The following is a 23,447-nucleotide window of genomic DNA, read 5'->3' as shown; positions in this document are numbered from 1 at the left end:
TCTGCTGCAAATCCAGGAAAATAAGGTAGAGAAAGCCGAGTACAGTTAGAATGGAATGTAGGGATAGGATAGAGGAGGCTGAAAATGGATAGATTGGAGTATAGGGGTAGGGTAGAGGAGGCTGAGTACAGATAGAATGGAGTGTAGGTGTAGGGTAAAGGAAACTGGGTATGGGTAGAATGGAGTGTAGAGATAGAGTAGAAGAGGCTGTGTATGGGTCAAATAGAGTGTAAAGGTAGGGTAGTGGAGGTTGAGTACAGGTAGAATTAAGTGTAGGGGTAGGGGACACAGATTGAAAGTTTTGGGGAAGAGAAGCAGGGGGAATATGAGGAAGAACGTTCTTACGCAGCGGGTGGTAATGACCTGAAACTCTCTGCCCACAAGGGTGGTGGAAGTGGAGACGATCAATGACTTCAAGAGGAAGTTGGATGGCCACTTGAAGGAAATAGACTTGCAGGGCTACAGGGATTGAGCGGGGGAGTGGGACTGACTGAATCGCTCCATGGAGAGCTGGCATGGACTTGATGGGTCAAATGGCCTCCTTCTGTGCTGTAAATGACTCTATGATTCTATTACATTCAACTCTACTCACTTTTTTAGTCTAATGTCTCTCCATAAACGTGAGTGAGGTAAATATTTGTAACATCCTGCATTCTAGCTGTTCCCCCTCCCCTAACCCCATCTATTCATAGGCTATTGCATTCACTAATTCTACCTTTGCGCAGGTAGTTCATATGCACCGATCCAAGTATATAGAGTCATAATGACACAGGAGGACATTCAGCTCTCTGTAGAGCAAGCCTCGTCAGTACCATTTCCCTGCTCTATCCCCATAGTCTGCAAATTAATTTCCGTCACATGCCTATCCAATTTCCTTTTGAAATCATTATTCGTCTCTGCTTCCACCACCATCACAGGCAGTGTATATATTATATATATATTCTTGGATTTTCATATTTCACTGAGGTTTTGGACAGTAAACAGTGAATAGCAGAGATATTGGAGATGTGAAGTTGGGGGTGGGAAGTGTTGATTTTAAGGATGAGCGGGAGGACTGCAGCCGATGGGGGAGGGGGGAACTGGAGTGAATGGGAAGCCACCCAGCCCAATGCTGTGAAAGACCTGGAAGATTTATATCTCATTTATATAATCAGAGTCAGTCTCCAACCTGAACCCAGTAGCTGGGAGCAAGGTTTCGGTTGACAGGAGGCTTGATCATATAATCCCTAGCCGCAAGGTAAGCCAGAGGCAGGAGGGACATTTCCTTTGTAGCTTGGAACAATAGCTCTAGTCCTGGCCCACAAAGAAACAAAAAGAAATTCAGGAAACTAATCTGTCAGGGCCTCTTCTGATCCCGGCTCTTGCCTTCCTTCCTCACATAAGCCAAGGGATATGATTGCGGTTAGACATGGATAACATAATCGGACCCCACTGCCTTCCAAATGGTGTCCTGCTCACCTGCTGAAAAGAGACGAGTCCCACTCTAGAGACTTGAGCAGAAAAAAATCTAGACTCACACTAAGTGTTGTATTGAGGGAGTGCTGCGCTGTCTGAGGTACCGTCTTCAGATAGACATTAAAACAAGTGCAGAGGCTCTCTCAGATGGATGTAAATGACCCCATGCCACTATTTCAAAGAAAAGCTGGAGAGTTATCTCTGGTGTCCTGGCCAATATTTATCTCTCAAGCAACATCACAAACAGATGATCCGCTTTTTTAAAATATATTCATTCATGGTATTTAGCGTCACTGACTAGGCCAGCATTTATTGCCCATCCCTAATTGCCCTTGAGAAGGTGGCGGTGAGCTGTCTTCTTGAACCGCTGCAGTCTTTGGGGTGTTAGAGAGTTCCAGGATTTTGACCCAGCGACAGTTGAAGGAACGATGATAGGATGGGGTGTGGCTTGGAAGGGAACTTGAACTTTGTGGGATCATGCTGTACACAAATTGGCTGCTGTTTTTCCTACAACAATGACTACACTTCAAAAGTACTTCATTGTCTGTAGTGGTTTGGGAAGTCCCGAGGTCATGTAAGACATATAACATATATAAATGTTTTTCTTTCTATCAGGATGGGAAGGCTTTGGGATCAGAGGAGCCAAGTTGCACAGCGCACTTTAACTGCCCACCTATTTTCTGCTGGGCAGGAGGGGGATTAAGATCCATTCTCCTGGGTATTTAGCTTGGCTCAGATAGCAGCACTCCTACCCTTGATTTAGAAAGTTGTGGATACAAGTCCTTCTTGAATGCAGGAGCTCTACTTGACATTTTAGTGGAGTACTGAGGGAATGCTTCATTGCTAGCACATGCCCCTTCAGAGTTCTCTCATCTAAGCAAGTATATTTCCCAGACAGTGGGGAAGATGGTAGGAGTTAGTATTTTAGCAGGATGGGTTCAACTAGGCTTTAACAGCCTAGAATCATAGAATGATAAGCAGAAGACCATTCAGCCCATTATGCCTGTGCCAGCTTCTTGATATAGCTAACCAATTTGTCCTGCTCCACTGCTCTTTTCTCATAGTCCTGCAATTTTTTTTTTTTTACACATCAAGTAAATATCCAATTCCCTTTTGATAAAGTTACTACTGGATTTGCTTCCACCACCCTTTCAGGCTGTGCATTCCACTCACTATGCAAAAAAAAAAATTCTCATCGCACCTCTGGTTCTTTTGTCAATTACCTTAATTTTGTGGACTCTAGTTACTGACCCTACCACTACTGGAAACAGCATCGCCTTATTTACTGTCTTCGTAATTTTTAAACATAATTAAATCTCCTCATAACGTTCTCTGTTCTGCTCTAAGGCGAACAAGCCCAGTTTTTCTAGTCTCTCTTCATAGCTGAGGTCTGGTTGATTCAAACTTGTCTTATGAGCAAAAATGCTTGTACTACTTCAAAATATTATAGCTGCATACCCAGAAATAAAAGCTGTGATTAGAGATTTTATTTTATTTGGCAAAGAAATATGTATCCTTTGTCATAGATCATAAGCTTTAATAAGCTCAGATTAAAAATACAGTTTAGTGATCAGGTACAGAACAGTCTGCTTATAATAAACAGCTTGAATAATTCTAATTGGTGGTTTTAAACAAAGAATTATTGCAATAATTTACATCAATACTGGATTACATTTTCCAAGGAAAAAAATACTATACTTCAATAAATACTGCCAAAACATTAGAATGGACTTACAAGTTTCAACATTCAAAAAAAAATTGTAAGACGCTCTACAGTTTTCGAAAACATTTTATAATTTAAGTTCACAATACCTAATACAGAGAAGCTTTTGCCAGCCATTATATAATACCACCCTAAAGCATCATGATGCACCAATTATAAAGCATTGTTTAGTGAAGAAACCAATTTTTTTTTTAAGTGGTGTTGAATGGAATGACCTTATTTTTGCAATGATGATGGACAAAGTGCAACTACAGCGCTCATTATATGTTCAATATTATTTGGACAGTATTGCCCCCACCAGAAGTCCTTAAAAATACAGCATCCCCGAAAAACTTCCAAGAATGAAGTATCATTGTTATTTTGCTTGCTGGATTTGTTTTTCCTTTCTCTCCCTCCCCCACCTAACAAGCTCTTGTGCCTATTATTGGTACAAGGCCCTCTCAGGTCTTTGATCTGGCATCCCTTTAGGAGCTCCAGGGATTCATAAGATTATCTTTCTCACATATTCCGATGACAGCATCTACATCCAGCTTTTTCAGGCCAAGTCATTCCACTTGCTGAACCCCAAAGGTCCCACACATAAAAGGTGAAGGATATCTTTTCAAAGGCTATTTGAGACACGTTGGTATGTAAATGATGCAGTGCACTGTATGTGGTCCTTTCCTTTTCTGTCAAAAAAAGCCTTTCATTCCACATCATTGTAACTTCATCTGACTGTCTCCATCTGTTCCCCCAACCCCACCATCCTCACATCACAGTGCAACTTCGAGCCTTGTCCTTCCGCAAATCCGGAGACACTGTGGATAGTTCTGGTCTGCTGGGCACATGTGAAATCCTTTTTGGGGCTCGCTTTGATTGGTTGCGTTTGACGTTTTTGTTTGGCTTGTTTACACAAGCCAGTGTTGCCACATGAAAAATGTCCCTTACGCTGTTCTCTGATGACAACGATGAGCACTCTATATATGTTGCTGCTCCAATCTGCTTGGCCATGTTGGTACCCTGAAGAGACAACAAATGGTGTATTACTAATGGATTGACGGTATGGCCACAAGGACATCATAACATTTAAAGGCTGGGTTGGAAACTCTGTCTAATTTTTTTATGATCATAGTTGAATCTTTAATAATCAATGCAATGGATTCTACAGTCAACCTTCTCAATGAAAGCATCTCTGTCAAAAACTATGAGGGGTAAAAACAGCAGATTTGAAGGAGAGCAGGACAGTACCAGACGAGCGAGAGAACCACTAACAGTATCAGCTAACTTGAGAACCAGGAAAAGGACGTTGCTATATCTATGAACTTATGCTTATGGTTTATTCGGATTGTTTAGTGAAACATGTACATATTTAGATTTCTACATAGCACCCTGAAACTCAAAAGCACCACTGGGCATGGACATGTGGCATCATGCATTGTTCACATGAGCCTTCACATGCACTATGGGACTTGCAGTTTCAAAGAACCATGTGTGCTTTAACTGATGTTACTGTTTGATACACCTCAGACATACCAGAGCCCTCCCTAGCACAACAGCATTAACAAATTCTGGTCAGTAATGAGTGTGATTTGCAACTTCCAAAGTATATCACATTATGAATGCTCTGTCATGAGCATTTTCTGTAATTTTTTTCTGAAAGCAGCTGCCACGCTGGAGAAATTACTGCTGGTCAATTTGCAGAATTCCTGAGCTATAACTTAGTCAGGAAAACAAAACCACTGACGTTATTGACTGTTCAGGCTGGATTTTATTCTTTGTGGTGATGTGACAATTGCGTTTCTCTCATGCAACACATGCATTTTACAATTATAAAGGGGCAGAAGAAATAGCAGCTGCATAAAGATAGTATTGGCATAGCTGTTGCCCTGGTGCCAATGCATCTTTGGTTTGGTGGAGGAGGGGGTGCGCTGGCGGAATGCTAAAACGCCTCAGGAGGTACTTCATTTTTCTTACAATGCTATGCTCAAATTTAGGGCTGCCAGCAACATGAGCACTAGTAATTACACCAGCACATAATCTGAGCAATTAAGAGTAGATGCAATAACATTACTTAACTGCTGTTAAAACTTTTATTCAGTGCAACCAGGATTCTGGTTCATTACTGCGATTGCGTCAAGTGCAAACTTAAATGAGAAGCACACCATCGATACTCATTCCTTTGTATCAGCACAATGATTGTCATTGAGCAATGGAAATGAATACATACCTGATCATAGGACACAGGATTCTGTCGGTGATTGGACAGTTCCACTAATGTTGTCAGGTCCGTGCGCAGATCAGATTTGCAGCCAACCAACAAGGTTTTTGTGTTTGGGCAGAATTCCTGGATCTCACCTTTCCACTGAAAAGACAGGAAACAAAGATAATGAGGTTTTATGTGAAACTAAAGTCCAGTTCTTTTCAAAGCCACTGCTCGTGGTTGCAGTTAGCATTTTAAGGAAATATTAAACAAAGAGCTATTAACCACAATTTAACAAGAGAAGACAACAGGCAGCATGTTAATACTTAGGGTCATATGCTCTGTAAGTAGAAGTGCATAAAAAGTAGTTAATTATAGACGATATCAAGGGTTTGGCTCAATGTTTATTACCATAACATAACAATGAGTTATTGAACTTTAAATCACCCGAAGAAAAGACAAGACTGCACTACAGGCCTGAGTGCCAAAAAGGGCCTTGTGGACAAGTCAAATTATGTCAATCATTTATCATAAAACATGAACAATGCACAGCTGGATGAATGAACTTTGTGAAATTTATAATGTTTAGATTGCTCGTTAGCTGCTTGCAAATTATGAAAAGATGATCATTACTGATGAGTCACGACTGACCGCTCTTTTCTGTTGTTGTTACTGCTAATGGAATTGAATTCCAGGAAATGCACATTTCAAAACATTTGAGAGACAACAACAACTTGTACTTATATAGAGTCTTTAAATTAGGAAAACTTCTTCAGAAGCTTTACAGGAGCGTAGATGGACCAAAACTGACACCAAACCCAAGGAGTTATTAAGTGAGTAAAAATTTGGTCACAGTTTTTAAGGAACATCTTAAAAGGAAGGCAGAGAGAGTAATGGAGGAAATGTGAATGCTTACGGTCTAGATGGCTGAAGGCCTGGCTTTTAATGGTAAGGCAAAGGCATTGGGGGATGCGCAAGAGATGTAAAAAGTTGTTTAGGTAGTTGCAGTCAAGTGGTGGTGAGGAATGGAATTGTTGGTGAGTGTTCTGAGGGCTTTAGGACTGGAGGAGGTTACAGATATCAAGGGGCGTGACCATGGAAGGACTTGAGCACGAGAATTTTAAAAAGCAAGGCACTGATGGACTGGAAGTCAATCTATGTCAGTGGGCCGAGGGGTGATAGATAAGTGTGACTTTATGTGAGTTAAGATACAGGCAGCAGAGTTTTGGATGAGCTCAAGTTGACAAGAAGGTGGAAGCTGGGAGGTCAGCCAGGAGAGCGTTGGAATAGTTGTTGAGTCTGGAGGTGACAAAAACATGGATGTGGGTTTCACCAGAAGATAAGCTGAAGCAGGGCAAATGTTAGAGATGGAAGTAGGCAGCCTTTGTGATAGAGGATTTTTGGGCATTGGAATTCTCTATGCCAGAGGGCTGTGGAAGCTCAATCATTGAGCATGTTCAAGACAGAAGTCAACAGATTTCCGGATACTAATGACATCAAGGGATATAGGGATAGCGTGGGAAAGTGGCGTTGAGGTAGATGATCAGCTGTGATCTAATTTAATGGCGCAGCAGGCTCCACAGGCTGAATGGCCTACTCCTGTTCCTATGTTCCTACATTCCTCAGGGTCAAATATGACGCCGCGTCTGTTTCAGCCTGAGACAATGGCTACGGAGGGGGATGGAATAAGAAGATTCTAAGTACAAAAATTACAAGCGTCATTATTCTATATCAGTACTAAACAAGAAATGGTTCCCAATAACAAGATCAGAATGTGATTTCCTACCATAAATGACCGGTGTTAATGAGCTATATTATAACCTGTTGGGTTAGTATTTTCCACATTGGGTAATTGGACTGTTTACCAAAGAGAATAGTTTAAACAAATCATTGGGTGTTTGAAATTCCTCTGTGCTATTTTTAGCTCATTGGTGGATACATTTGCATTAAATTCCTAAAAGTACTATTCTAACAATGTTAACAAATTAAAACAAGTTAAAACAGTGCACATGGAAACGTCGCTCAACCTCTTATCAAGCCCGGACTTGGAAAATGTGTTAACAATCCTAGTTGTTTTACTAGTTGTCTGTAAGTACCAATCTAAAAAACACAAGATATTGCTTTTATCATATACAAGCTACATGAAATGTCATTGTGTTGGTAAAAAAAAGTTGCCAAACTCAAGATTTTCACGTGAAAGGCAGGTGAAAAGACAAAAGGCAAAAAAAAAAAGCTTGTTCCATGAGTTTCTGTGCCATTTGGATTGGGGAAAAAAATGATACGTGGGAGAGAATTGGAGGCTGCAGGTCACCTTTGAATTCTATTGAATTCAAACATAGAACAGTTCTGAACAGTAACAGCATGTAGAACAGCTTTTGAAAACATGTTCAGAACAGACAGTTCCATCAAGAGGCAGAAGGTCACCAGACAACCTTTTATAAGGGGGAAGGACAAGCATTAGAACATGAAAATCTTTTTTGGCCTTTAATTCACTCATGATTGGAAAAAAAATAGCCTATGACTTTGACTTTAGAAATTCATTTTCCATCTCTAATGATATTATTCAAAATGCCAGAAGTAATGCACAGCAAATGAAAACTGAAAGTCAGAGACAGCGAGTAAGATGGTTATGGGGTTTTAACAACTCTTGAAAATGTGGCCCAGTTACCTGGTAGTCCTGATGTTTCAGGATGTGATTCTATTAAATGCCTCCTTTACACAAATTTCCCTTCACAGCAATACGCAAGACTGGCAGGCAGACTTGGCACAATGTGCACTATTTTACTCATCTATTTGGAGTCTTCCCAGTAACTCAGCCACTAATCTCATGCTGCAACGAATCTAAGTCCACAGCAGTACTCAATACTGCAAACAAATGTGAGCCCCTCCAACAGCAGGAATTCAAAGCACCATACACAAAGCTATTACTCTAAGGTTTATTAAAAGCGTCACAGCTGCCTTCTTCCCACAATAACCTGAACAGAAGGTTGTTGTATTTGCAGTGACGTCTACTGAATTACCACTCCGTCTCTTCAAATTTAATCTAGGTTATTGGAAGAAAACATTGATTTTTGCTTGCATCTACTTTAGTGTGTTATCCCTCTTGGTTTTATTTTAAAAAGGCAGTTAACGGTTTGTGATCGACTGCATTGAAAGAGTAACAGGACACTGAAATAAACTTATAAATGTAGAATAAGAGTTAAAAGCTAACACCAAAATCAAGACAGTAAGAGAATGTCTTTGGGCATGGCTTCAATTGTGAAGAAATCCCGCATAATCTTAAATGCATTCAACTTCATTCAGAACTCTTAATATTTCTGATTCCACTATTCGATGTTTCCAAATGATTAGCTGCTAGTCTGGGTGCAGACACTGTTGTGTTGGAAGTTCCAGTACAATTACATCATCACGTTCCACTGTGGTAACTCATTTCCAGGGAGTGCCAGCCACACCCCAATCTATGATGTCATTAGAAATGGCAAGTCAGGATATGAGTGCAGAAATCACACAGGCCTTCAGAGAGAGAACTTTTTTTGGTGAATGCATTTGTTTCAGCCTCAAAAGAGAGCACTGTCTGTTCTCTACAGTTTTTCAGAAACGGTTCCAATTTGCTAGTACAATATTCAATAAACAATGCCAAGTAGGATTCAAAAAGGTGTGTTTTCACTGTAAATGTAGCAGGACTAACTCGCTGAACAAAAATAAGGAGAAAACAAGATGGACTTTGAAATGAAGGTGGCTGAGGTATTCCACTCTGAGATATAACGCCCCTTAGGAAACAAATGTGAAGGAGTGTGAGCTTGGTTCCTCTGCATGCTATGACAACTACAATATAGGATAAAACTAAGACCCTTTCTGGCAATTCATTTCTTCCTAAGTCACAATTAAATATTTTGTGTTAAAATAGAATATGCTCTTTGGTGCACTTACCTTCTTAAGTACACTGTCAAGAGTCTCCGGGCGACTTATATCAAAACAAATCAAAACAGCATCAGAATCTGGGTAGGACAGCGGTCGGACGTTATCGTAGTAGGGAGATCCTGGACACAAAACAAACCCAAACTATCAGTCGTACAGCAGCCTTTGTGTAAAGCACAACAGAACAGCATAACAAGCAAGGTCTCATCTGCCCCAATCTGGCATTCTTCAGTTTAACACACCTCAAGTATGTAACCATAGAATTCCCCTGGTAGCTCATTTTAGGCACAGCGGTTTAAAAAAAATATGCAGACAGCTCAGGTAAAGAATGTAATTTAGATCCTTAAGGATGGTAAGACAGGGACTGTAAACATTCATTATCGTAAAACAGATGTGTCAAAAAATAAGTGTTAAACACCACTAATTTGCACATCTTTAACTACTAACTTTAACTGATGTTGAACACAGCCCTTCAAATTCATGCCACATGATGACAGATAACTCTGTTACTGCATGCAATATTCATGCTAAAGTATAAAGAAAGTACTTGCATTTACATTGTTGGTGAAAATTTGAAAAGTGCATGTGAGCATATGACCAGGTGTGTAGATGAGGGTAGTGCAGTTGATGTAGTTTACATGGATTTCAGCAAAGCCTTTGACAAGGTCCCACATGCGATGCTTATCAAGAAAGCAAATGCACATGGGATACAGGGTAATTTGATAAGGTGGATTCAAAATTGGCTTAGCTGTAGGAGACAGAGAGTGATGACAGACGGCTGTTTTAGTGACTGGAAGCCAGTGTCCAGTGGCGTACCACAGGGATCTGTGCTGGGTCCCCTATTGTTTGTCATTTATATAAACAACATAGATGACTATGTGGGGGGTAGGAGCAGTAAGTTTGCGGATGACACAAAGATTGGCCGAGTGGTTAACAGTGAGGTGGAGTGTCTTGGGTTACAGGAAGATATAGACGGGATGGTCAAATGGGCAGAAAAGTGGCAGATGGAATTTAACACTGAAAAGTGTGAGGTGATACACTTTGGAAGGAGTAATGTGACACGAAAGTATTCAATGAATGGCCTGACACTGGGAAGTTCCGAGGAACAAAGGGACCTTGGCGTGTTTGTCCATAGATCTCTGAAGGCAGAAGTGCAGGTTAATAGGGTGGTGAAAAAGGCATATGGGACACTTGCCTTTATCAATCGAGGCATAGATTACAAAAGCAGGGAGGTCATGTTGGAGTTGTACAGAACTTTGGTAAGGCCACAGCTGGAGTACTGTGTGTAATTCTGGTCACCACATTTTTGGAAGGATGTGATTGCATTGGAGGGGGTGCAGAGGCGATTCACCAGGATGTTGCCTGGGATGGGACATTTAAGCTATGAAGAGAGGTTGGATAGGCTTGGGTTGTTTTCGCTGGAGCAGAGAAGACTGAGGGGTGACCTGATCAAGGTGTACAAGATTATGAGGGGCATGGACAGGGTGGATAGGGAGCAGATGTTCCCCTTAGTTGAAGGGTCAGTTACGAGGGGTCACAAGTTTAAGGTGAGGGGTGGGAGGTTTAAGGGGGATTTGAGGAAGAACTTTTTTACCCAGAGGGTGGTGACGGTCTGGAATGCACTGCCTGGGTGGGTGGTAGAGGCAGCTTGCCTCACATCCTTTAAAAAGTACCTGGATGAGCACTTGGCACATCATAACATTCAAGGCTATGGGCCAAGTGCTGGCAAATGGGATTAGGTAGACAGGTCAGGTGTTTTAATGCATCGGTGCAGACTTGATGGGCCGAAGGGCCTCTTCTGCACTGTATTATTCTGTGATTCTGTGCAATGAATTACTTTTGAAATGTAATCACTATTGTGATTAAGGATTTTAACCCTCCTGAATTGCCCAGGTGACTCCCAGAATGGACATAAATCACTAGGCACTGCTGCTCTCAACCCAGGAGAACTGCGGCCTTTAAATTTCTTCTGCAGCAGCAGGCCAACCCTGTGGTCAGTGATGTCACCAGCCATACCGTGGAGTAACCTCCAACTTTGACATCACCAACCCCCATCTTCCATTTTTCCTCTTCTTGCACAAGCAAAGATACTCAACGAGATACTCAACAAGCTCTAGAAAGGTAAATGCGGTAATACTTCTGGGAATACTTCCATCCATAGTTAGCCACTAGTTGTAATGCAGGCAGAGATGGCAGCTAATTTGTACATAGCATGATCTGACAAAAGCCGAGATAAATAATCAGGTAATCTGTTGTAGTTATGTCTGAGGGATAAATGTTATCCAGGACAACAGAAGGACTACCTTTCTCTTTACTGAATAACACAAGGGGGTTTTTTATTTACATCTACCTGATCAGGCAGAGAAGATCTCACTCACTCCTTTATTACTTCTAGACTTGACTACTCCAATGCTCCCCGGCCTCCCATCTTCTACCCTCCATAACCTTGAGCTCATCTAAAACTCTGCTGCCTGTATCCTAACTCGCACCATGTCCTGTTCAACCATTGCCCCTGGCCTCACTGACTTACATTGACTCCCAGTCTGGCAACCCCTCAATTTTTAAATTCTCATCCTGGTTTTCAAATCCTTCCATAGCCTCATCCTCTGTCTCTGTAACCTCCTCCAGCCCTACAACCCTCCGAGATCTCGGTGTTCCTTTAATTCCAGCCTCATGCGCATCCCTGATTTTAAACGTTGATTCACCATTGGTAGCTGAGCTTTCAACAGTCTAGCCCTTAAACTCTGGGCCATTTAAAGTGTAACAAACGTGAGCGGTTATTGTCATAATATCTCTACCTTCACTTCTGACAGTGTTAACACTCCCCTCAATACTGCACTGAAGTGTCAGCCTACATTGTATATTGAAGTCTCTGGAGTGCAGTTTGGCTCAGAGGCAAGATGCTAGCACTGAACCTTTATTAGGCAAAAATGGCAATAAAAAATATACTCTGTGGTCACTAAAAGGAGCAAATCACATACAATTAAAAGCTGGATGTTTCCACATACCCCAAAATGGACATAATGTAACCATGTTTTTATCTGACTTTAGGTACAACCACAATGGCCTTCTGCTGTAAAATGAGCCCATTCTAATTGTAGTTTGTAACAACATATTCTTCATTATGTCAAGTTTGATGATTAATGAATGAGAAGGAAGTACTGCAAAGCTTGGTAGCCTAAGAAACTGGATCAAAACAGTTCAATGGCCATAGCCTCGCTGGCAACCCTCCATGACCTACTGATTTGCAGTTAGCATAACCCAGCCCTCATACAGAGACGGAGTATTCCAACAATAGAAAGAATATTTCAAATGATATTAAAAGCCAGCTTTGCATGCTGTACTGAGTTAAGAACCCAAGTGACCATCTCACAACAGATTATACAGAAGTTCACCATGTGGTCTGACAAATCAATGGTGCTGACCTAACTCACTCTTTCTTCTTTCTTTTGGGCCTCCTTATCTCGAGAGACAATGGATACGTGCCTGGAGGTGGTCAGTACCTAACTCACTACCTTCAGTAATTACAACACCAATAAACCCCATCAGCTCAAGAATTTGCTCTCAAATCCAATGCTTCCACTTCCATTAAGTAAATATCTGACAGAATGAATTATTTTATGAGAACGAATTTTGAAAATTGTTAACCATTAACCACTGCCTTTATACCTATTAAACAAATGATTTCAGCTTGTAATCTTGTGGATTTCTTGGAAATGCTGCATTTGTGCCTATACAATCAAAACTGCACTATTTCATAACAAGACGGAAGATATTTTAACCTTCTTCCAATAAAGTGATATTAAATTTGATAACAAACATTTTTTTAATATCGTGCATTTATAATAGGAATTGAGTGTAGGATTACCATTACCATTCGTTGAAACACTGGGTGTGGGCGAAGAATGAAAGACTAAAATCACAGTGAAGTCAAGCTCTGAAAGGATAGCATTAGTCATTAAATGCAGAACTATCACTTCAGCACAAAGGATCAGCTTAATATATTGGGCTTATAAAGCACATTAAAACAAGAGGCAAGTTATTAGCTGCTGACAGGAGAGTCTGACTGATCTGCTTTTCCATTTTACAGGCTTTTTTCATTTGCTTCCTGATAAATACTGCTGCGCCCTGCACTGCAGTTTACAATTGTAGTACCCATCAATCAAATCAATTGGACTCTGGATCTGAAATGTGCAATGGTTGAAAGGCTAGGTATCTTCTCCCTCATCAGCCGACAAGTCAGTCCAGCTCAATGTATTGGTTCAATTATATTTTTTAAAATGCAGTCTCGTCTTCCAGATCTCACCAACTGCTTAACTTTCCTGTAGTCTTTCCTGCGCATCAACGCGAGCAGAATTTCTCACCCACAGCTGTTACAAAAATTTCTAAATTCACTTGTAACAGCCCTTCAGAACACTCCCACAGGGGATGCTGAGACCATGTGGGCCCACATCAGAGATGCCATCTATGAGTCAGCTTTGACCACCTACGACAAAAGTGCGAAGAGAAATGCCGACTGGTTTCAATCTCAGAATGAAGAGCTGGAACCTGTCATAGCCGCTAAGCGCATTGCACTGTTGAACTACAAGAAAGCCCCCAGCAATTTAACATCCGCAACACTTAAAGCAGCCAGAAGCACTGCACAAAGAACAGCCAGGCGCTGCGCAAACGACTACTGGCAACACCTATGCAGTCATATTCAGCTGGCCCCAGACACCGGAAACATCAGAGGAATGTATGATGGCATTAAGAGAGCTCTTGGGCCAACCATCAAGAAGATCGCCCCCCTCAAATCTAAATCAGGGGACATAATCACTGACCAACGCAAACAAATGGACCGCTGGGTTGAGCACTACCTAGAACTGTACTCCAGGGAGAATGTTGTCACTGAGACTGCCCTCAATGCAGCCCAGCCTCTACCAGTCATGGATGAGCTGGACATACAGCCAACCAAATCGGAACTCAGTGATGCCATTGATTCTCCAGCCAGCGGAAAAGCCCCTGGGAAGGACTGCATTACCCCTGAAATAATCAAGAGTGCCAAGCCTGCTATACTCTCAGCACGACATGAACTGCTATGCCTGTGCTGGGACGAGGGAGCAGTACCTCAGGACATGCGCGATGCCAATATCATCACCCTCTATAAAAACAAAGGTGACCGCGGTGACTGCAACAACTACCGTGGAATCTCCCTGCTCAGCATAGTGGGGAAAGTCTTTGCTCCAGTCGCTCTAAACAGGCTCCAGAAGCTGGCCGAGCGCGTCTACCCTGAGGCACAGTGTGGCTTTCGTGCAGAGAGATCGACCATTGACATGCTGTTCTCCCTTCGTCAGATACAGGAGAAATGCCGTGAAGAACAGATGCCCCTCTACATTGCTTTCATTGATCTCACCAAAGCCTTTGACCTCGTCAGCAGACGTGGTCTCTTCAGACTACTAGAAAAGATTGGATGCCCACCAAAGCTACTAAGTATCATCACTTCATTCCATGACAATATGAAAGGCACAATTCAACATGGTGGCTCCTCATCAGAGCCCTTTCCTATCCTGAGTGGCGTGAAACAGGGCTGTGTTCTCGCACCCACACTTTTTGGGATTTTCTTCTCCCTGCTGCTTTCACATGCGTTCAAATCCTCTGAAGAAGGAATTTTCCTCCACACAAGATCAGGGGGCAGGTTGTTCAACCTTGCCCGTCTAAGAGTGAAGTCCAAATTACGGAAAGTCCTCATCAGGGAACTCCTCTTTGCTGACGATGCTGCTTTAACATCTTACACTGAAGAGTGCCTGCAGAGTCTCATCGACAGGTTTGCGGCTGCCTGCAATGAATTTGGCCTAACCATTAGCCTCAAGAAAACAAACATCATGGGGCAGGACGTCAGAAATGCTCCATCCATCAATATTGGCGACCATGCTCTGGACGTGGTTCAAGAGTTCACCTACCTAGGCTCAACTATCACCAGTAACCTGTCTCTAGATGCAGAAATCAACAAGCGCATGGGAACGGCTTCCACTTCTATGTCCAGACTGGCCAAGAGAGTGTGGGAAAATGGCGCACTGACACGGAACACAAAAGTCCGAGTGTATCAGGCCTGTGTCCTCAGTACCTTGCTCTATGGCAGCGAGGCCTGGACAACGTATGTTAGCCAAGAGCGACGTCTCAATTCATTCCATCTTCGATGCCTCCGGAGAATACTTGGCATCAGGTGGCAGGACCGTATCTCCAACACAGAAGTCCTCGAGGCGGCCAACATCCCCAGCTTATACACACTACTGAGTCAGCGGCGCTTGAGATGGCTTGGCCATGTGAGCTGCATGGAAGATGGCAGGATCCCCAAAGACACATTGGACAGTGAGCTCGCCACTGGTATCAGACCCACCGGCCGTCCATGTCTCCGCTTTAAAGATGTCTGCAAACGCAACATGAAATCCTGTGACATTGATCATAAGTCATGGGAGTCAGTTGCCAGCGTTCGCCAGAGCTGGCAGGCAGCCATAAAGACGGGGCTAAAGTGTGGCGAGTCGAAGAGACTTAGTAGTTGGCAGGAAAAAAGACAGAGGCGCAAGGGGAGAGCCAACTGTGTAACAGCCCCGACAAACAAATTTCTCTGCAGCACCTGTGGAAGAGCCTGTCACTCTAGAATTGGCCTTTATAGCCACTCCAGGCGCTGCTTCACAAACCACTGACCACCTCCAGGCGCTTATCCATTGTCTCTCGAGATAAGGAGGCCAAAGAACTCCTGGATTAGTGCTGGTCTGTTCAGAATTGAACTTCTGCTGTATTGGTATACTGGAGAATGAACAAAGATAACCACATTCCATAGATCAGAATGCCAACCAATGGGAATTAAATGGTCAAGGACCATGAGAATCTCCTTCTACACTGAAGTGAATTTGGCAAGTGTTCAGATCACTAAAAGAATACCACCGATCTGGAATCTCTCAGATCTGTGAACCCAGTTTAATATCCATTTTTTTGGGAATGAAGATTACAACACACTGTAGTGATGCCAATACCAGTGGGCATTCTGCTGGGTTCCCCCCAAATCATACAATTCTTGCTGCCTCTCAACTATTTTTAACCAATACCCCTTTAAACACTAATGATTTTGGTTCAGATTACCAGCCTGTCCGGATACACTCATCTGGGGTGAGCACTCAGGTATCAACCATCTGTATTAAAACATCAGGGAGATCCCAACACTCAAATTACACTTAACATTTTCTAAAACAAACACACTTCGTTTTAAAAGAGTGGGAGATACACAATCTTGACCGAGAGAGATCTCATATTTCACATTTTTCATTCTCATGTAATACTTGCATTATCTTATCTAGTTCGGCATTTCTTGTCCTTTGGTAATTAATCTGATCCTTCCAGCTACATATGCAGCACAAACAACATTTCCCCAGTGAAGCAAAAGCTAATTTACTTTGAAGCTTCACAGGTGTTCCTGTGTGAAATTAAATGATACAATGAAAATACTGCCTGATCTTTCATACCGATCACGTGAGAAAAGCATTTAGCACGGTTGCACGTGGCTGCTGTAAATGCTTTTAGCAAGAAAATAAAATGGGGACTCAATAATCTAAGGAACATTGGACTACACTAATACTTTATAATCCTTCATGGTGTCTTTTCTCATCATCAAGCTTCAAGCTAAATTCTTGTAGTCGGATGAGGGGGCAGTAGCAAGGTTCAATCCAGTGAAAGGCAATTTATTTGCAGCAGCAAGGAACCTACTGTGTTGTGTTTAATCAAATTACAGGTCTGAAGGAACAGAATAATGTTTATGTTCTTAAAGCTAAACTTGGAGTTGGGGTGGGGGTGAAAAGAATTCACTGAAGATGAAAAGAGGATTTAGGGAACTCTTTATTGTGTAAATATGACAATATAAAATGCAGTGCAGCAGTTCAGTTCTCTAATATGAGGCTTAAGGTTTCTCACCCTGGGACTTAAGTGAAAATATCTCCTCCCCAATACATCTTAAAACACAAGGAGCATTGTTCGATACCGACTCGTGAACCATAACATAGAAATTATGTCTGGAAAATTGCTAACCATTATACAATGAGTTAGTAAGAAAAATTGAATATAAGTTTATAAGTTCAAAGTGAGAGGGGAAAAGTTTAGGGGGGATATGAGTGGAAAGTTCTTTACGCAGAGGGGGGTGGGTGCCTGGAATGCGTTGCCAGCGGAGGTGGTAGACGCGGGCACGATAGCGTCTTTTCAGATGTATCTAGACAGATATATGAATGGGCAGGAATCAAAGAGATACAGACCCTTAGAAAATAGGCGACATGTTTAGATAGAGGATTTGGATCGGCGCAGGCTTGGAGGGCCGAATAGCCTGTTCCTGTGCTGTAATTTTCTTTGTTCTAAATGTGTGATATGAAATTTCACCATTTCACCACTGTACCATTATAAATCAGTGTGTATGTTTTTGGGGGGGGGCGGGGGGGGGGGGGGGGCGGGTGGATGCGCAATGTTTTAAACTCCGTGGGCTAGCAGCCCATACAGGCTTGTGTTATCAACTGATCATCTTCACTCCAAGAGTAGAGCCACAATGAGCTGGGACCATACCACATAACTGGGTACTTATTGTCCATAATAGAATTGAATTTCTTTCTCAACTTCATATCTGGCCTAAGCTTCAGCTGCATGTCATGAAATTCATGCTTGTATATTGGTATAACTGTCTCCTCTCAACTTTTGCAGAAAGATGCAATGTTGCATGAGGCTGTTTATCGAATAATGCCCAGTCATAAACTAAATGCACAATCATTTCATTCAACCCAATTCAAATGAAATGCAGTCAGTAGAGGAGCTGTAGTTCAGGTGAGGCAAATGAACCTAAGAATCTGTTCCCTTTTCATGTTGCATTAGCAAAGCAGTCTGTGAAATATTACTGTGGAGAATCAGGAATCAATATTGATGAACAGGGTAACACAGCTATAAACTATTAAGTATTGAGGGTTTTGAAACTACCTTAAACTATCATGCAGGCATAATGCACACCATTTTGCTGTAATTCATTTACAAAAGGGCACAAAACATTAATTCAGGCAGTTAAAATTAAATGTCTGATGATACACACACTGGCTAATTACTACAGAGGACTGAAGATCAAAGAATCTTCAGCAGACCCCATTATCTACAGAGCAGTAACCTCATTCAAGATAGGATAGGATATGGATCAAGTGTTCTTCAAATTATCTTCATGCCAAAGGACTAGATAAGAGAATATTGATTTGAGCTACCATTTCATTGGGCCTAGTTAAGCCAAGTGATCAAACAACTGCACTCTGTATGCAAGATAAGTTTATCTCTACATGCACAGAATCTCATAACTTTACATGAAATTCCAAAAGTAATTAACTGCTGCCACCAAACTGTATGCTCTCTGTACTTAGAATGAACTACACCGTCAGATGAGTTCTATGTGTAAATTTTAGTTCTTGCTGTTGTAGCAGTATTAAGAATGCTATGCATAGCCCATTACTTATTTTCGATCATCTGGCCAAAGTCTTATTTCTGGATCCATTTCTACATTTTTCAATAACGTGACACTCACAGACAAAAAGGACAAACCATTTGGGTAATATAAAAGCAAAATACTGCAGATGTCGGAAATCTGTAATTAAAATTTGCCAGTTCTGATGAAAGGTCACTGACCTGGAATGTTAACTCTGCTTCTCTCTCAACAGATGATGCCAGACTTGCTGAGTATTTCCAGCACTTTGTGTTTTTATTTCAAACCATTTGGGTTGCTGGATAAGCTTAGTGTTTTGCAATATCATCTCAACACGCTATTCAGTACACAGACACAGACATACACAGACCGTTTGAAATCTTAGACATTCATAATGTTCTAGAGTAAAAAGTTAATCCTGTGCTCCAAGGTTCAAATATTGTTAATAAAAATCTATCATTTGTATACTTTATTTTCCAGCAATAAAGTGGTCATTTAATGCTTAAAAATTCTGATAGCTTATCTTCAAGAAATAGTAAGATCAGTTTCTTAAAGGCTTTGGCAATAATTGCTCAAGAATCTTGTAATGAAATCATCTATATTGTCAATTTGTGTGCAATCTAATTAGAAATCTTTGGTTTCATCCACAGACATTAAACCGTCAAGTATTTGAGACACACAAAAAATTCTATTCCATGCTGGGTAGTCGATAGGTTATAATATTTTTGAACAAATATAAATTAATTAAGAGCTTAACTGCAATGTAGAAAAACATGCAGTATTTTGAGGGGGGCATTTTCCAGCTATGAACCATAGTCCAGGTGTATTTACATGAAGCAACAGTCCACTTAAAGGACAGACCAATTTCATTATCACTGCTGGACCTCTGAAATTTAGTGATGCAGCTTCTGATTAACAACCAATCCATTCAGTGTTCATGTGAAACTGAGAAGCAGGAATACAGAAATCTCATGATTTTGGAAGTTCTGGCTCCCAGGTAAAGCCATTGCTTTGGTACGAGAAAGCAAGAGTCCTAAAAATAACCACCATCCAAGGTTTCAAAAGCTGTTGATTTGCTTCAGTAGGGAATGCTTACTGTGTCTTGAATTACATGGCGAGTTTAATGAACCAGCACATTTAAGAGGGACAAGTAATTAATTGGCCCATGATGAGCAACTCTGTGGCCCACAGAGGATTGCAGGTAAGGAATGAGAGAATGTATGCAATTATAACTAAATAATATTATCTGGAAGTACTTTCAAATTATTTTGAGTACAGTTGAAGGATACCCAAGTCATTGATATTCCCAGCACATCTCTCCTTAAAGAAAAATACCACTTTGATGAGGGCTATTATATAATCAGCTTTAAACAAGTATAATGGCACTTTAGATCCACATCATATGAATTAGGAGCAGGAGTAGGCCACTCAGCCCCTCGAGCCTGTTCCGCCATTCAATAAGTTCATGGCTATCTACCTCTGCCTTAAAAATATCCACAGTCTTTTGAGGAAGAGAATTCCAAAGACTCACGATCCTCAGAAAAAATTTCTCTGCATCTCTGTCTTAAATGGGCGACCCCTTATTTTTAAATAGTGACCCCTAGTTCTAGATTCTCCCACAAGGGGAAACATCCTTTCCACATCCACCCTGTCAAGACCCCTCAGGATCTTATATATTTCAAACAAGTTGCCTCTTACTCTTTTAAATTCCAGAGGATACAAGCCAATCTTTCCTCATAAGACAGCCGCCCATTCCAGGTATTAGTCTAGTAAACCTTCTCTGTACTGCCTCCAATGCATTTACATCCTTTCTGTTCTGTTCCAATATGAAGGAAACTAATATTCTAAGCAAACACTCAATTTAATGTTTTAATTATGTACATTATTTTATTCCAAAATTCAGAAAATAGAGTGCTAATTTGGAAGTCTCCAGCGTGCCCCACTATTGTAAAATTGATGTAATAATTTTAGCCAAATGTCTTTCTGAACTCTCTTTAGTTGTTAGATACCTTCTAATCAAGAGGAAGCAGATATGTAGTTGGCTATTTATTTACACATAACTTAAAAACTGTTTGAGGAAGTCAATTTTAATTATCGGTGTTTGAAGCTGTCTGACTTTTCAATATAATTTATTACCACAGTCTGAATTTCAATATCAGTACCTAATAATAGGCATGTTTCCAAAAGTTAGACAGAAAATAACCAGTGTAGTGGGTACAAAATGGGTTCATATAGTGGGATTCTGAAGAAATGTTGGAAGGGGTGGGGGAAATCATTAATCGTATCCCCGTTTTAATGAACGAATCGTATTGTGTACAATTTTGCCTGTGTCTTTGGAAGAGTGTGTACTAAATATCGCGTAAATAGATTTCTGGAGTTATCCTTATCTCCCATATGGGGCCACATTTTGTTGAGAGGAGAGGAAAGGATGTTAATATAGGGGGCGACATTCTCCTCTCACTGCCTTCGCTAGGAGAGAGGCTGATTTGAGCTCCGGACAGTCTTTATGGCTTGTCAAAGCAATTCCTGACATTCCAGTCTGGAAAGGGAAAATTCCAGCACTGTTAGATCACATCAATGGAAACCATTTAAAGAATGGTTGATCGGTACAGGCCTGTGCAAGCAATCAAACTCCCTTGGTGACAATCGGGCCAGTTATCTCGGCTCCTCTGTCGCCTTCAAGTCTTTGATTTGCCTTTAAAGACAGGACTGAGATGCTTGTACATTCTGGCTTTTACCAAACCGCAAGCTGAGAATTTTGGACCATCCTATCTGTGTCGATTCCAAAACTCTTCTAAAATGTAATATAATTGTTGCATGAAATGTTCTTACCCAGTAATTCACTGTTATAATATGAGCATTTGTATACAAGAAGCTCCAAATAAATACACGGCCAGTCACTGATTTGGGTGATCTGAAGTGCAATTAAACCTTACACCAGTAAATGTATTCATGTTTATATCCAAGAACACATTAAAATGTCTTTACATAAACATTTCAAGTCCCTTAAAAGAAACCTCTCGGGCAGTAAGAAACGGGCATTCCCCCCCCCCCGCTTGCCTTTAAATACTCCTTGAATCCGAGAAACGAATGGAAAGAATCTGCCGTCTTCTGACAGCACATTCCCCAGTTGCAATGCCTTTGACAACTGCAGCGGCGGGGCTGGAGTAACGCTGCGATTTCTCGGTGGGGTGCACTTTATTTTTGAAAAAAATATTCTCACTTGTAAAACAATTATAAAGCGTGGGTTTAACTGCCTGCCTACAGACCTGGGCTATCCAGAAACACCGGTGTAACCAACCCCGCCGCCTCTTAGCTGAATAAACTAACCCGGCTCAATTCCCAAACGATACACTAAAATCAGCCGCATTTGTGGAAAAGTACATTCTTGTCGACAGGACGTCCTTGGCTAGTTGTATTTTAAATTATACTTGACATACCATCGGTCTCCCAATCCCCCCTCTCAGTCAGCACCCAGAAGACCCGTTCTAAAACACTGCGCTGTTTTCTTGATTGAATGTTACTGAGCCGATCACCCAGGTTGCTGCCGATTACAGTAACGCAGATTTCCCGACTGAAGTGGAGAAGATTTGAGGTCCTAGTTTAGGGGAGTAGAGTACTTAACATTCCCGGAGCTCACCCACCGTGTAACCAATACTAACCTATCCAATGCTAACTCCGGGAGGGGGAAAAGAGATGAAAGATAATCCAAGAGCTGGGAGGTTTCTTACCTGAAGTATCCCAGAGACTCAACTCTATCCTTTGTGTTTCAATTTCAAAACTGGCTGTGTAATTTTCGAAGACTGTGGGCACATAGCTCTAAACACAGAGAAAGCAGGTTAGAAGTACAAATTTATACATTCTAAAAATGTGTAAAAAATATAAGGAAAGCAATTCAAAAAGCACGAAGTGTTTAAAACAGGCGCACAAGGAACAATTATATTCGCTGTCAAAAGGTTAGTAAAAAGCTGTCGTTAAAATCATTTACAATGAATCCCAACTACATAAAAGATTAACACCTGTCAATAAATGTTAAAAACAAGATGCGTGGGATTCTCAAAAGTTGATTTTAAAAGATCATAACTCAAAAGAGCATTAATCATATCGCACAGTCACTCCTCGGTAAACCAGATCCGGTAACATACCTCTGGGAAACAATCCTTGGCAAAAACGTGTAACAAAGCGGTTTTTCCACATTGACTATCTCCCACCACAACTATTTTACATTTCACGGTTTGATTATCCATCGCGTTTTTAGTAAGCTTCTGGCTTGGCCGTCTTTCCTTCATTGACGTGGATTTGGAGAGGGGGTTACAAAACAAAATTCGCTGGGTTGCAAATGCAAACGGCAAGCCGCCGGTTCAAAGTAGAAAGTGATGTGGGGAACGCTGATTTCTTCCCTAAAGGAGAGTCTTGAATCTGCCTTTCCCTGCCTCACTAACACTGGAAGCTACCCATAACTGTTACTGCTCCGGCTTTGCGCACCTCCTAATATAACATCTCAAGGACCACGGGGACGCTTTGGAACACCCCCAGCTCTGTTCCAAATGCAGCAAGGGTGGAGATGCAGTGAGACTGTCCTGCAGAGGCTGCTGGTGTTTGTAGTCCAGAGGCTCAGCCTCAGCTGCTCTGAAAGTGGAGCTGTGAACTACAACTGCTGCCATCCCCACCTACTCCATCAATCAAACCCAACGCCCAATCCC

General features: G+C 41.5%; 1 protein-coding gene across 1 annotated transcript; it reads right to left on the bottom strand.

The window, feature by feature from the left end:
- Positions 1-2,927: 2,927 nt before the first annotated feature.
- Positions 2,928-23,231, bottom strand: rnd3b (Rho family GTPase 3b). The gene is made up of 5 exons (XM_068034932.1): positions 22,890-23,231; positions 22,476-22,563; positions 9,288-9,397; positions 5,385-5,519; positions 2,928-4,177 (listed from the first exon to the last, which is right to left on the bottom strand). Exons 1-5 carry the CDS (start codon positions 23,031-23,033, stop codon positions 3,926-3,928), a joined length of 729 nt encoding a protein of 242 aa, XP_067891033.1. The 5' UTR covers positions 23,034-23,231; the 3' UTR covers positions 2,928-3,925.
- Between the last annotated feature and the right edge of the window lie 216 nt (positions 23,232-23,447).

Source organism: Heterodontus francisci, chromosome 7 (genome assembly GCF_036365525.1).
Source record: "Heterodontus francisci isolate sHetFra1 chromosome 7, sHetFra1.hap1, whole genome shotgun sequence".
NCBI classification, from domain to species: domain Eukaryota; kingdom Metazoa; phylum Chordata; class Chondrichthyes; order Heterodontiformes; family Heterodontidae; genus Heterodontus; species Heterodontus francisci.
Note: the sequence above shows the minus strand (reverse complement) of the source record. Positions and strands in the feature narration are given on the sequence as shown.